Source organism: Papilio machaon, chromosome 21, assembly GCF_912999745.1.
Source record: "Papilio machaon chromosome 21, ilPapMach1.1, whole genome shotgun sequence".
NCBI lineage: Eukaryota > Metazoa > Arthropoda > Insecta > Lepidoptera > Papilionidae > Papilio > Papilio machaon.
In genome coordinates, this window is record NC_060006.1 from 3175197 (window position 1) to 3191618 (window position 16422).

The 16422-nt window shown below is 33.1% G+C and overlaps 2 protein-coding genes across 2 annotated transcripts; both read left to right on the top strand.

Moving 5' to 3' along the window:
• The first annotated feature begins 2821 nt into the window (after window positions 1-2821).
• Window positions 2822-13035, top strand: LOC106712607 (proclotting enzyme). Its single transcript, XM_014505222.2, has 9 exons — window positions 2822-3058; window positions 8564-8726; window positions 8993-9187; window positions 9432-9600; window positions 10783-11012; window positions 11550-11696; window positions 12032-12147; window positions 12397-12541; window positions 12691-13035. Exons 1-9 carry the CDS (start codon window positions 2855-2857, stop codon window positions 12897-12899), a joined length of 1578 nt encoding a protein of 525 aa, XP_014360708.2. The 5' UTR covers window positions 2822-2854; the 3' UTR covers window positions 12900-13035.
• A 402-nt stretch (window positions 13036-13437) lies between these two features.
• Window positions 13438-16181, top strand: LOC106712621 (N-glycosylase/DNA lyase). The gene is made up of 6 exons (XM_014505235.2): window positions 13438-13642; window positions 13720-14073; window positions 14244-14355; window positions 14558-14728; window positions 15328-15522; window positions 16095-16181. The coding sequence occupies exons 1-6, from the start codon at window positions 13566-13568 to the stop codon at window positions 16179-16181; spliced, it is 996 nt and encodes a 331-aa protein (XP_014360721.2). The 5' UTR covers window positions 13438-13565.
• Window positions 16182-16422: the final 241 nt, after the last annotated feature.

Here is a 16422-nt window from a genome sequence, read left to right on the forward strand (position 1 = left end):
GGCTCGGGTAGACATTTGTCGGAACTCTTTGCAATGACAGGCTTTCCGCACTCGTAATTAAATATACTATAATGCATTCATACTTGTCTCTAATGTAGAATATATAGTCAAATTACGATTTTAAACAAGTGTCGCCACAAAAGTGTGAAATTAGTATGTATAATTTGGTATGGTTAACTGTTAACGATTAACTTTAACTTGCGTTAAATATTCGAGAATTTAACGCTTTAACGATTAACGAAGTTAATTTTTTAATTAACGAATAACGAAGTTAACTTTTTGATTAACTGTGCCCACCTGTGATAATTTGTAATTAAAAATTATAGTACTGTATGAAGAGTTTAGGGATCTACTGTTCACAACAGCTCTACGACAGTTCACTTGGTCCCCTCATCCTGTAATTATTAGAGTTCTTTACTAAATACCGTACTGATTTCAATCTCGTTTATAGATTTCAGCAGCATTTCATAAGCAAAATTGTTGTAATAAAATTAATCTTACTAATATTATAAATGCGAATGTTTAGATGGATAGATGAATATTTGTTTAAAATTATCCTCCAGGACGGCTTCACGGATCTCGATGAAATTTGGTACAGAACACAGTCTGGATGAACACATAGGCGACTTATAAGATTTTTTTTATTCCGCGCGGACGGAGTTGCGGGCGACAGCTAGTATTTTATAATTTGGACTCACAGAAGCAAAATTTACCAAAAATAAACGTGTTTAACTAATTTATTTGCGTTGTCAATATTAATAACACTAAGTATTATAACCTATCCTATAACTTTAGTGTTATAATAATAAATAATCGGTCAGATATTAACACGTAATTAAAACCAGTAATTCGTTGTCTGGAATTTCATTTGAAAGAATTGATAATATATTTTATTTAGCTAAATTGTAATGACGTCAATGCTGATGAGTTTTGTTTTTCATAAATCAACCATATTAGACTTTTCATTCCAGATTCTCTTTATCCATATATACTTATCCAATGTCCCAATCTATACTTAGCTTGGGACATGGTATAAATATACCATCAAAAATATCTTAAATATCAATAAGCCCGACTGACGCCGTCTCACAAATACTCCGGAAAAGAATAGAAATCGAATGAAACGTCACACTTCAAAATCTATCAAAACATACTCCTATTACGAATTATTTTTACTTATCTTCGAATTATTATAAACATCGCAGATGTAAGTCCTAAAAGATATTATATGACTGCATCGAAATCCTAGTCGAATTTACGCCATAACCATGAGATCATTAGATATATTAGTATGTCCTTGAATATATAATTTGCAGAAGTTTTTTTAATCATTTTAAGAATTAGTTTTATGTTATGTATGCAAAAATGTACATAGAATTTTATCGTTTTTTTTTTCATTTAATTTGAAGTAGTATAGATAACGTAACCGTCCTTGACTTTGCTAGCTGGATGTCTATTGGCAACGGTCGCCTCGCTATTGCGGCGAATCCAGGGATTTTTGCTCGTTTGCCACCTTATGATATAATAAAAAAAAACAATACATAATCGAAAACTGTTATGATTTTACTAAATTATTATGACATTATAGTTATTCTTAAAACGAATACAAAGACACACGCATATTAAGAACTTTCTCTTTTTTGTCTTAGAAAGCAACCATTGATATTTTAAGAATGTAACATTTGCCTAGAAAGTGACATCAAAAATTAATTAATTCATATACAAATTGATACTATCTTACTAATATTGTAAATTTGAATGTTTAGATGGATGGATGGATGTTTGTTTGAAGGTATCTCTGAAACAGTTCAACCGATCTTGATGACGTGTAGAACATTGTCTGGAAGAACATATAGATTACTTATTATTTTTTTTTAATTTCGCGCGGACGAAGTCGCGGGCGACAGCTAGTAATAAATAAGTACCATTTCATAAAAATAGTTGTTAATATGATTACTAGAGCTTCTAAATATTATGCTAAACGCTTTAACATAGTCATATATGCCCCAATTAGATTATATTATTATAAAAATGGGTTTTTCCAGGTCAGGGGAACTACCTGTATAATTTTTTAATTTGCATCTTGCAAACATTTCTTGTTCATAAAATATAAATAAAGTATCTTATTCAAATCATTGGTCTAATTTAGTGTTGTTGAAGCGTTTTTGGCGACATTACGTTAAAACCTGTACAATACCAACTATGTTTAATTTTAAATGTTATAATTTTTAAATTAAATTAGCTTTATGACATACTACAGAATAGATAAACAAGGCATTGACATGTTTAGATTTAGGTAATCACTTCATAAAACTATATTGATTTCTTATGATATGAACTTAAAAAACAATATTAGTGGAGGTTGCCGAAACAGCGTCAATAACACATTGCTCTATTTTTCAAAGAGAATCACATAAATTATGAACTATCGTCGATCTCTACGCCGTTTTGTTGTGAAAATACCTCGCATACGAAAGAAGTAATAACACATGACGACATAAAACAGTTTGAGTTTAGGAAAACCTACCATTTTAATAATTATGCTTAGTAATTCCATAAAAACCGGTACTAAGGAGGGGGGGGTTATAGAATATTAATATTAACAACTTTATAATCTCTATAGGAAGATCTAAAATGTTTTGTTAGATTTTAGGACTTATAATTTGTTGGATATTCGTGAAAAAGTGAACCCAAGTTGACTGACATTTCAGTGTATCATTGTACGGAGACTTGAAGACACGTCAAGTTGTCCGTTCATAAATAACAGGAAAAAGTTTTAAATTTAATTTACGTAATCAAAATGCAAATTGTATAGCGCGTTATATTATTATCTTTATTTAAAATTTTAAATAAAATGAATTGTGTTTCAATTAATATTTTCGTGACTATAGGAATATCTTTGCTTCACTTTGCGAAGGCTCAATCTCCTTGTCCTGATATTTTTGAGTACAAAAATGACGATAATGGTGTATATGGACTTTTAACATTGAAACCCGATGGACGAAAATCAACAATAACAGTTAGAACCAATTTTACGATAACAGCGAAGTTAGCATCTGTAAGTACTTTTACAAATTTTATGTTTCCATTTTAGTACTAAAATTAAATGATTTATGTAAAAAATTCAGGACTGCTATGTCCAGCAGTGGGTAAAGGTTGTTCATGATGATGTAAAAATTGCTTACCGTGTCCCAATTTGTATCCCATTTATTCTAATTTTTATAGAATGTATACTGCCGCATATTTTTTTTAAAAGATACTTAATTAAATTTTGTTTTGTTATTTTTTTGTAAATCGGATTTACTGACTATTTCTATTCTACAAATAAGAAACAAATTAAAACAATCACGAAATAATCGTAGCATTTAAATGCAGTATTTATATTTTATAGAATGGTGTTTTACATAAATATATTAACTAGTTTATATATACTTACCTACTTTCCGATATATTAAAGATCTCCATAAATTATTTCTCAAGATAATTAACAATATTTTATTATTATGATACATTTAATTGTGTATAGATTACCAGCAGCTGTTCATTTATCCGTCAGTTTCTAATACCGTTACTGAGTAATGAGACTGGACATCTGTTACTCCCGCGACCGGGAATATTCTTTGGGATTTCCCTGTGCTAAAAATATCTTACAATTTGCACTTCATCTAACATAATTCGCACTTCGTAACACCGCGTACGTAATCTAGATAAGCATATGTTATCATCCCTTTCAATTCCTTTGAAAAGACAGAGATAACAACATGTTTTAATAAGTGTGTCGGCAGAGGAATATTAAGTAATATAATATTAAGTGAAAAACTTGTCATAGCAACATGCATCCACCATCGTACTAATTATGGCTGTTATTGTAGATTTCAACTGTTATGACACTCGGTGGCTCAGGGGTTAAGCACTTCACTTGTAATATGCACGTCCTAGGCTCCGATTCCGCCATTTATCAATGTGTTTTTCGATTTTCAATTTACATATGTACATTTATCCGATGTTCTCACGATAAAGGAAATTATCGTGAGTATGCATGCAACCTGTACCTATCTGCGAAGAATTTCAAAGATATGTGCGAAGTCAACCAACCCGCACTGGGCCTGCGTGGTTGCCTAGTCAACTCTAACTTAGGGTAGGCTCCGTGCTCCTCAGTGGGGACTTATAGTGAGCTGATGATGATGAAATGACTCTAGAATTGGCACATATTTTTGTCTCTATTTTTTCAAAGATAATACGAGGCAACACAATATGTGAGTTTGCTGTATGATATAGAATCCTAAGTGGGAAGCGATTTTAATTAAAGAATTAACTCGCGTTAAGAATGCAGTCAACGGTCTGTTTTATATACGCGAGTAACCTGCTTTTGGTTTATTGGGTAGTGAAAAATTTTCTATGCTTGAAACAAAGATATTGCCGTGTGTTTCATATCGAAACAAAACACGACACAAAAACTTATTACTATCTCGATTTTAATTGGGATGACTCTATATTTTACACCAGTACTTCGGCAGGGGAGATCCACAATAAAGTGTTACGTACATTATTTTCATTTTACGTTATTAAGAACTTACCATGTATGATTGACGTACAGGAAAAAAAATTAAATCATATGATTCCTATAGGGTTTTTATTTATGAAACCTAACATTAAGTTTATAACTCGTTTATAATTATAATCATTTATTTTAATAGGGCAATATTATTAAAAAAATTCAATGATTTACAGGTTATTTCTATTCAACTTTAAATGTCTTTGAACAAGAATAATAATTGTGAACAAAACAAAAGACGGTGTATTTATGGTGGACAACTTAGTAAAAATACTGAAATGCCTGAACTCTGAACCAATTTTAGTAATTTACGTGTTAATAATAAAATTAATTAAAAAACCATTCAATAGAGTTAGATAAGATATCTATATATCTATATATATAAAAGAAAGTCGGCTGAATCGATTTGACTGAAAATTGGTGGGCAGGTAGCTTAGAACCAGGAAACGGACATAGGATAATTTTTACCCCGTTTTCTATTTTTTATTTCGCGCGGACGGAGTCGCGGGTAAAAGCTAGTAATGAGATAAATAAAAATAAATGTTTTACATGGCAGTGGTAATCCACGTGTCAATGTTACTGCAGTAAAAGGGTTCATCGCACTAAAAGTTCAAGTATATTTATACCAATATTCTTACGTCCTAAATAAATAAGTAGTGAATACTTTTTTCAGAGAGCAAAACTTTGATTACATTTGAAAATAAACATTTAAGTACATAAACTTTTGTCATATAATACCGAACCGGAATAAATAGCTACATGATGAAATTCATAGGGAATTATTTCAAAAAGAGTTATTTTATTTTATTTTCGAACCTTAAGATTTTCAATAATAAACTACAACACGATTATAGAATAATGATCTCACAACAAGGCATTACCGTGCATGGAGTAAAAACAAAACTCGTTGAAATCTTTCCTATGAATAACTTTTCATAAGCGATAAACAATGAGATACTTTTTGAGGAAGAAGCTTCCAGTTTTTGTAACAATATTTTTTTTACACCTAACTGATATACTCTAATTTTAAAAGACCCAGCTCAGAACACTGAAAAAATAAAACTTAAACGTGTTTTTCATTGCGGTATAGCGTCCCAAAAATGTATGATTAAAATAAATTGAAAGGTTGTCATGTTATATGATGTATGGTTTCTGAGCACCTTTCTCCAAAAAACAACATACATTTTTTTTTTCATTGGTCAATGCCTCGGTTCATATTAACCGTGTTATTGCTTTGTAACATATTACGCCTGGCAATTCCGCAATGCTGCGCAGAGACCTATCTTAGCTTGCCTCCCAAAAATATTCATTCAAATAAAAATATTCAGCTGGTCTGTAATTACGTGGTAACAAATATTCATACACACATTCCAACTTTCGTATTTAATAATATTAAGTCAGTAATATGGTATTATGCTGATTGCCGATATTTGAATCGGTAAATGGACTAATAGCGAAGAACTTCAACTAACACTTTAATGTAAGGTAAAAAGAAATGTACTATACGGTAAAAAAAAATGTATGTAAATGTTTCACGCAATCCATCTCTTCCTAGGCCTACCTCTACCGGTGTAGCCCTCCACACTCATACTTAAAGTTCTTCTTGTCATATGCAATTCTTCCCTCCTAATAACAACCCCATAGAATGCTACGCTATCCCACTATCATAGTTGTTTTAGACAGAATTAAAACGATGACGATATATTTTTTGTATAGTGTTTCTACATTAAAAACCCAACGTAAAAACATAATTTATTTTTAAACAAACTCATCATCTATGAGTTTTTTTATTTGTTGTCGCAGTCATATTGTATAATACGCCGTATTACATACATTACGGCTAGCTGTTATCAAAAACAGGGCCGTTTTGTAATGCGGCGGTTCAACGAGTAGCCGGATTGACATTACAATACGTTCTTCAATAAGGCTGCCCACGTTTAGCCGCATCGTACTAATATTTAATCTGTAGGTACTTAATCTATACCATACTTACAAAATGAAACAATGTTTAAAATGAAAATCAATTTTATTAATCAGAAAATCAGGTAAAACTTTAGATTAGGAAAGACGGACGAAAATCAAAACGGCTCTGTTTTTGATAACAGCTAGCCGTAATATAATACGGCGGATTATACAATATGACTGCGACAGATGCATTGCGAAATTACGAAATATATTGTAAATATCTGTATTACAAAAATATACTGGGTTTTAGTAGTTTGTGAACAAAATAAAATAGGTTTTATTTTTATTCTTATCAAAGAGATTAGATGTATCTTACCCAGCGGAATTTACGTCAGTGATGTAGATTTGTTTTAATAATGTGTTGTAAATCTTGGGAAAAACTAAATCGCAGCCGGTTATAAAGTATCAAAACTATTCGTAACGACATTTCTACGATGCGGCATCGTCCGTGCTTTACTGTAAACTCGTTTAGCAAATGATCAAATATAATTTTATACAAAGGTTGTATGTAAAAGGTCAAATTATGAACAAGGCTATTTTTCGGCGGATGTAATAAATTAAAAAAAAAAAACTTTAGCTATAATGTTGTAATAGTACTTTATACTAAGTGGAAATTACAAGTTTGGTTTTCCACTCATCTAGATGCTTAAAAATATAGACGATTGAATTGTTTAGTTTTAATAAAATAAAACACAAATTGATTCTAACTTAATTAAGTACTTAACTAATTTAAAAAAAAAACGAGATTTGACAAATTCGATTTATTTTATTCCTGACATTCCGGAAAATAATGCAAATCCTAAACACCTCACTCGTCAAATTCGATTCAGTCGTTAAGGCTGAAATTGTCTTATTTATTATTTATTACATATGTACAAAACCGCATACATACAAATATAAATACGCGTCAAAATATTACCCCCCTGAATCAGTCGGGTAATAATACTTAAAATAACTACTAAAATTAAAAATAAAAATGTAATGTAAAATTTAAATAAATTTTGGGACATTATTTATTTGGTCGGATAAAGTGGTCGCGTGACTTTTTTGACCGTCGTTACTAATGCCAGTCGTTGGCGGCCGCACGAGACTTCGCCGCGACCGGCGACCTGCGACCAGACGCCGGGGAATCCCATTTCCTTGGACACGGTAACTACGTATTATTAATTAAATCCACTAAATTAATTTAATTTTAACACAAAAGTATACAATAAGTACGTGTATGAAAAGAAAAATAATCTGTATATTAAATTATTTTAATTTTTTTTTTTACCAAGTATGCGATAAACGTTGTAAGATGCTGTGCGATTTCTCTAAGCAGGTTTTGATTCTTTTAATAAGAGGATCCAAACTTGTTATTTTTTACCGTCCGCGGCAGACAGCGAGACGTAATATATTTAATCAAGATTCGTATGGCGTTCTTTGTTTTATTACTAAGCATATTTGATTTCAAGCATTACTAAATGGGTTTTGTTTCAAAATTACGTTGTCCATTGAAAATTTGAAAAAAGAAGTCGTCGAATGCTACCAAATTACACAGGGTTCTAGGTTCATAACTTTATTCTTCTCATATTTGTTTTATGTTTCAGCTAAGTTAACTGCTTTCTTCTTTACACAAAAAAAACTGATAGAATAAACGATACACAGTAACATTTTTCTTCTATTGTTAAAATAGGTATTATTATTAATTTGTTTAATAAACACTTGGACTTCCCAAAGAAGTACCTGTGGATAATATATGGCTAAGGATTAATTTGACAAATAAGGAAAATCGTTACAAGAATTTAGTTGGGGATTCCGGTTTAGTTTAATTTAATACAATGAAGCACAACATGGCCGTTTTAGAAAAAAATATTAATTTTAGTCCAATCAAAATTTAAGGAAATGTATTGGAATTAACTTGCGGACAGACAAACACACAGACAAAAATTTAAAAATTATATTTTCGTCACCAGCAACGCAAATACTTCATGTGTACGAAATGTTACTTTTTTAAATTTATTAGTATGTATAGAAATTAAGATCATTTTTTTAATTTTTTAGGAATACGTTGGCAACATCCGACCTTATGGAGGTGCCAATGCAATCACGGATTACAATAGAGGCCAAACTATACAATACAGAGTAAACCTGCCAGTGAGTTCTCCACTTCCCAAGATAACAGCTATATATGTAAACGAAGATCTTGTATGTTCGGATAGCCCAGGTAATTTTATAGTAAAAACAACGAGTATTGACCTCAAATATCTCAAACAAAAGAGGAATGAAGATGAAAGTGGCAAACGGCACCATTTTTTGCAATCACAAGATTTATGAATACTTATTCAGAAAAGAGCAGAGTGATACAAGCAAAGAAGTAGCAAATATAAATTCCTGCGACTAGAAACCTGTATTCTGATAGATTGCAATTCTCCGATTGTTGCTCGACTTTGAAACAGCCTCAATTAAACTAATTCTATGCACCATTTTCAGATACATTGGAGACGAGTAATTACGTGACAACAATATCTCTTCAGCACACACTATACGCGAACTCGGGAACCAAAATTATTTATGGAAATACCCGACCATCAACATTCACGCCTATCAAATATAACATACAGAATGACCGATTTATACACAATATACCTGCGATATTTAAGGAAGGGACAACCGCAGGATTATTTCGTAAGTACTACTTATTACTACTATACAAGATAATAATTAGTAAATACTTGATTTAAAAAAAATATGATACTAACTCTATGGAGACCTAGAGAACGATACGAACCTAATGAGAACTCATACTTTTAAATCAAGCTGTTTGCGCTATATGGGGACACAATAGAACAAGAATATGAACAATCTAACCCACTTGCTAACTAAAACATTTTATCAAAAATAAAGTAGCAAATTACCTTAAAAATTACAGATTACAATTTCAACGGACCAATTAGAAATTCAATTAATTTTTCATCAAGCTTTTTTGATAATGATGCCTTACTTGGTAACGGTCCTTCAATAGCTGTTCAGCCAATAAGGAAACCTCCGCAGACACCTGTTCGACGAAAGCCGCCCACTCCACCACCAGTACAAAAACCGTAAGTAACATAAATTTAAAATAACTTCAGGCGTTCGACAAGGATGTATTATCTCACCGTTACTTTTTAACATTTACACGGAATTAATAATGCGACGTACTCTTGATACCTGGACGGATGGAATCGCCATCGGTGGCCGAAAATTTTCAAACTTGCGCTACGCCGATGATACAACTCTCTTTGCTACTAGTGCCTACCATATGGAAGAACTTCTTCGAAAAAATGGAGAGCGTCAGTCTCGAATTTGGCCTCAAGATCAACCGCAATAAGACCAAAATAATGATTGTCGACCGTACCACCAACAACTCGCCAGAGGTCACAAAGATTGCAAATTGCTCAATGGTCCAGTCATGTATTTACTTAGGAGCATTGATCTCGAACACTGGGGGCTGCAGAGACGAGATTAAGCGAAGAAAAGCAATTACGAGGACTGCGATGGACAAGCTTCAGAGAGTATGGAAGAACCGCAACATTACCAAGGCCACTAAGACCCAGCTAGTTCGATCACTTGTCTTCTCCATATTCCTCTACGCAGCGGAAACGTGGACCGTGAGAGAGAGCGAAAGACAAAAAATAGACGCATTCGAGATGTGGTGCTGGAGGAAAATGCTGGGTATATCCTGAACTGCATTCAGAACCAATAAATCCATCCTTGAAGAACTTAAAATCAAACAGCGCCTATGTTCAATTGTCCATGCTCGTATCCTCACTTACTTTGGTCACGTATGTAGACGCAATGATGATGTATCCATTGAACGGTTAGTAGTGCAGGGAAAAGTGGAAGGCACCAGGGCACGAGGTAGATCGCCCATGAGGTGGATAGACCAGGTCAGAGCCGCAGTAGATGTCCCCTTACATGTGTGTGCGAAAAAAGCAGTAGTGACCACGACCAGTCTATAAAGACTGAAGCGACTGAGAAGAAGAAAATAAACTTGATAAATGCTCTATCATAGTACGCTACTCCGTACTCTTAATATAAGCATTTACCGCCAACTAATATGCGTCAAACTTTAATAGGTCATTTGATCACCTCGTTCTTCTCTTAAACTCGTGCTAAATGCTTTTGATAAAATTACAATTCTGAGTTTAAATTGAGTGACTTCATGTTGATCCTTGTTTAATTATTTATATAAACATGGAGTTTTAGAGCGAAGGGAGTTATGCAAGTATAATTTTCAACAGGGATCGCGATTCCGGAACATCGTCTCGTGTTTCTGACAATAATTCTGGTGCAGAGGACTTTTCTAATATACAATGCGGGCAAGGCAAAATAGGTGTGCCCCTAATCTGGCACGGGCAGACGTACCCGCGTGGCGAGTGGCCCTGGCTCGTCGCCATTTACCAGACCGTAGCACGGACGCTCACCTTCGTGTGCTCAGGAACTCTGATATCTGACCGACATGTCCTCACAGGTAAACTAACATTATCTATGGACACATATAAGGCCCTTCGTACACAAGACAAATTAAATTTTCGAAACTAATACTTTATTCTTGCTTCGCCAGTATCGCGTTGCTCGCGCTCCATACACACAACGTTGAATCGTCGACGCGTCTCTTCGGTCAATATAGTCATAGCGACTACTAAATTGTCTATACAGTTGACATGCTCTTGCATCTTGAAATTCGTAGCAATTTTTCTAACGACGCCAAACAGGCGACTAAAGCGTGCGTAGGCACGAGTCACCGACATTTTGTTCCAACAATAGAGGTAGATCTACGACATTGCAGTGCGTAAGTCGCCTAGCTACTAAAATCGCCGAGTTTTGAAGATTAAATTCCTTTTTGTACAAAGGACCTAAGAAACTGTAACTGGTCGATGACTATTTTATAAGGAAACTAAATCAGGGTCAAGTACATTAATAAAACTCATAGGATTACCGAAAAAAAAAAACTTTTGTTTTTTGTGAATAATTCTAGTTATTTGCTATTTTTTTCCATAATTTACAGCTGCCCACTGCATGACTAACAAGCAGGCGTCAGACATGATCGTGAAGATAGGCGTTTACAACTTGGACGAATGGGGCGGAGACGTTGAGATGAGAAAGCTCCAAGCGGCGGATGTGCACGAAAATTACAGCAAAGTTAACTTTACAAGTGAGTACTTATATGAATATGTGATATAAGTTAATGATAAGTAATGTAATACTTTAAACGCGAGTTTTTTTAAAGTACATTCAATGAAAAAAAACCACTCATTAACCAAAAGAGTTTTTGTTTTGTGTTGTGTGCTTTTTTCTTTCGAAATGCAGATTGAAAACTTTTTAAATTCATGCATGAACTACTAATCGGTTCCATCGCTATTGATACACAGAAACACAACAAAATTTATTGAACATAAATCTTATAGACGACTGTATTGAAACAATCACTCATAAAAACATAGATGGAAACTTCAGAAGCCGGCCATTAAGTTATAATTAATTTTTCAGATGATATTTCACTATTCACATTGGAGAAGTCAGTAGAGTTCAACAGTAACATCAAACCGGCGTGCTTGTGGGGCACAGATGATAATCTAGACCGCATAGCTGGACACACTGGAGTGGTAATATAAGTATTTACTTTTTTAATAATTCTAAATACATACTGCCGCATACAGTATCATTAACCACTAAGGGACAGCTTAAAGTCTCTGAGTGGGATAGTTAATCTTCGGTTATAGTAATATGTGTATTTATTAAACCTTTATGATTACGTGTGGGTTTTTTATATTGCTCAACACTAAGTTCATTGATAATCTGACATGTCGGACAGAACTTAAGTACCGGGTAATATAACTTTTATTTTATTCTAGGTTACCGGTTGGGGAGACAACGAATCGGGCAAAGGTGGGCATGGCGATCCCAGAATGATCCGATTACCTATCGTGACGAACAGGGAATGTCGGGCGACTAGATCTGAATTCCATAAGCTCACATCTGACACCACTTTATGTGCAGGTGTGTTAATTTTAGTTGCGAAGGTCTTTATAATTATACAAAAATGGCTTGCTTTATAAGATGGTGGTGATAACTAGGAAAATCCGTATGGAACGTCCAAGGGTGTTTCAATCTATCTATGAATGTACAATTTTTGTTTCATTTTTAAGGTAATCGAGATGGTTCGGGCCCATGTGCGGGTGACTCAGGCGGTGGACTATTTGTCTTGGACGACGGCCGATGGAGAGTCCGTGGCATAGTTTCTCTTGCTCTATCAGCCAAATCTGCCGAAAAGCCATGCAATCTCGACGAATACGTCATCTTCACGGACGTTGCTAAATACAAGTCGTGGATAAAAAGACATATGGCATTTTCGTAATGAAATAATACGTGATATATTTACTGCATTTTTGTTATAATTAATGGACAATGTTTTTGTTGTATTGGAGTAATGTGAAAATGTATGTTTTCGTCATTGGTTTTTTGTCAAAGTCGATTTAGTTTTTTCTTCCGAGTAAGCCTTAATTTTAAGAAAAGTAATGAAAATAAAAATTTTATTTTTAACAATTTTCATTTTTTACGTGTCTTCCAAATGTGTAACATTGTATACGATTTGTAGTTACATTTGTATAATAATGAATGTATGATGAAACTACTACGCCGAATAGTTAAAAAAAGAAATTACCAACTATTAAAGTTTATTTCATGATTAAGTGGTAGAGGAAAGATCTCTCTGATGATAAATGATAATGCTAAAGGACACCGATATCGCCGATATCCAATGCCTTTAAGCCTTTATAAATAAAAAAAAAGATAAATGATTTTTTTTTTTCGCCCATGACGCAGGCTATAGTCTGTAGTATGTGTGTCTATAGTATATATAGTCTTTCAACCATACTGCCTCTTCCGTAGAAAAAAAGATAAATGATAACAATGACAACTGTCAGCTGTCAATTATAATTGTATAAATATTTACTTTTTTAAAACCATTCTCAATATTTAACAAGTTAAATGAAAGTACTAAAAGTGGTAGTATTATTTTATTATGAATTGGAACAAATTACTCTGCAATCGGAATGAACTACAACTACGCGGCACTCTAAATGGCGGTCAAAGTTTCAGGTAATCGACCCGTTAATTTAAAAAATTCTCACTGTTTAAGACTAGCTTGAAACTAAAAAATACTTTTCTTATTTAAGATGGACCCATAATAAAGACAAGGATGAATGGACGGGTATATTTAGTAAAACCGTATGGAAATTAAAACAAAGTGAAGACTTTTTACAATATCAAATTATAGGTTCATTAAAAAACCCTCCGGAAAGTATAAAAAGCAAAACGCGTAAAGACGCGAATGAACCCAATTTTGAGGTTATGTTGAAAAAGTATTTTCGTCTAGAACTACCATTAACAAAATACTATGAGGAATGGTCAGAAAAGGATACATTATTCAAGACAGCTTGTAAACAGTTTTATGGTATCAGAATGCTTGCACAGGAGCCAGTTGAGAATCTTTTTTCTTTTATTTGCAGTCAAAATAATCATATTTCAAGGTAATGTAGCTTAAACAAATTAAAAAGTGCCCATTTCTATTAAATCAATAGTTTTATGAGAAGTGAACTAAAATGTCATAATAATGTAGATTTAAATTTTATATTTCTTTATAAAATACAATTAAAATATCCGAAAAATAATTTTTGTATTGACAGCAGGTTTATTTCAGAATATCAAGTATGGTAGAAAAGTTATGTACTTTTTATGGTGAAGAAATATGTGAATATGAAGGAGTAAAATATTATTCATTCCCCGATGTCAACAAGTTGTCTGGGTCACAGGTAAATGTAACACAGCTGAGGGCGCTACTAGAGCTACTGTTACGGGATCTATAGGTTCAAAGTGAAAAAGTTGACTTTTTTCACACATAAAAATCATGCCTTGGAAATTGATAACTTACAAAGTGATGGAAGATAGCTTTTACAAAATGAATGAAAATCAATGTTTTTGTAAAATGAAATCATCATAAATATTTTATTTTAGGTGGAACAAAAGTTATGTGACCTAGGTTTTGGCTATCGGGCGAAATTTATACAAAAGTCAGCTGCACAAATTGTTGAATGGGGCGGCGAGGAATGGTTTGACACCTTGCAGAACATGAAATATAAAGATGCCAGACAAGAACTTATGAAACTGTGCGGCATAGGTCCTAAGGTTGTATTTAATTAACAAAATAACATTTACAAATTATTAATTGACAGTTCTCATGTTATGATTTAACATTTGAGCAATTATGCCCAAATTTAAAATACAAAGGCACTTCGTATTTTAAGTGTGGCAATCTTTCGACCGCTCCACCAGATAAAATGAAATGGGGATCACGATCAAGCTAGTTTATTCTTTATGGCAGTTAGCCTCGAAATTTAAAAAATAACAAAAAAGTAGCTATAGCTTCTTCTACACATATCTACTAATTTCCAATAAGGAACTTCGTTCCAAAAGTCCCATCAAAATCGGTCCAGCAATTTCATAGATAACTCAGAACAAACGCGGCCTTGCGTACAAACAAATAAATTTTTATAAATTGGATTTTCGCATCATGTAAATTATGTTTTTTTTTTCAATATTACATACATACACTCAAACTTTATTTACTATATAAATAAATGAATAATTCTATATAAGTACAAATCAATGTATGTATATAATATATAAAATATAACTAACTTCACATCTTGTTAATACAAAGATTATTGTGCTGATATATGTATGTCTGTAGTTTCTCTGATTCAAATATTATTCAAATATTGCAGGTAGCTGATTGCATATGTTTGATGTCACTAAACCATCTGGAAGCATTACCAGTAGATACTCACGTGTATCAGATAGCCGCACATAATTACTTACCGCATCTGAGGGGAAAGAAAAATGTTACCGATAAAATGTATGCAGAAATTGGTGATCATTTTAGACAACTTTACGGTGACATGGCCGGTTGGGCTCATACGGTAAGTTTCAAATATAAAACCAATCTATATTTAAGAATCAATGGCCTAATTGAGGGTATGGATTAGCGATGTTGATTGTGTGTAAGAACTGGACAATAATTTGCTTAATTGAAATTATTACAAAACATTAATTAGACTAAACTGATATTTGTGTCTAATTTGAAGACAGTAAATAACTAGTCATAACAAGAGCGTCGGTGGCTCAGGGGTTAAGCACTTGACTTGCAATCTGCAGGTCCTGGGTTCGAATCCCGCCATGTACCAATGTGTTTTTCGATTTTCGATTTACATATGTACATTTATCCGACGTTCTTACGGTGAAGGAAAACATCGTGATGCAACCTGCACATATCTGAGAAGAAATTCAATGATATGTGTGAAGTCAACCCGCACTTGGCCAGCGTGGTTGACTATGGCCTAGTCACCCCTAACTTGGGGTAGGCTCCGAGCCCCTCGGTGGGGACGTATAGTGAGCTGATGATGATGATGATGATGAAATAACTAGTAAATTACTATTACCTTTCCCTCTTTTATAAAATACATCATCTCAAATGTATCGTTTTTATTTTCAGGTATTATTTTGTGCCGATTTGAAAAAGTTTCAAACTGATACATCTGATATAGAAAACAGTAAACCAAAGAGGAAAAGGAAAAAATAATACATTTTATTAAGTATTTGTTTAAGATTTAAGTTAAATATAAAAGTATAAAAAAAATCAAGGATTACATTATTTCACTGCATTATTTTGTTTCACAATAAATCATGTTACATTTTAATATCCTTACAATAGAAGTAGAAAATCCATGACAATTCTAAACAAATATAATTGTACTCAGAAAAATTTCTTTTTCTTATCAGACCATTTAAGCTTATTTGTTTTAGAAACAGAAGTCACAATA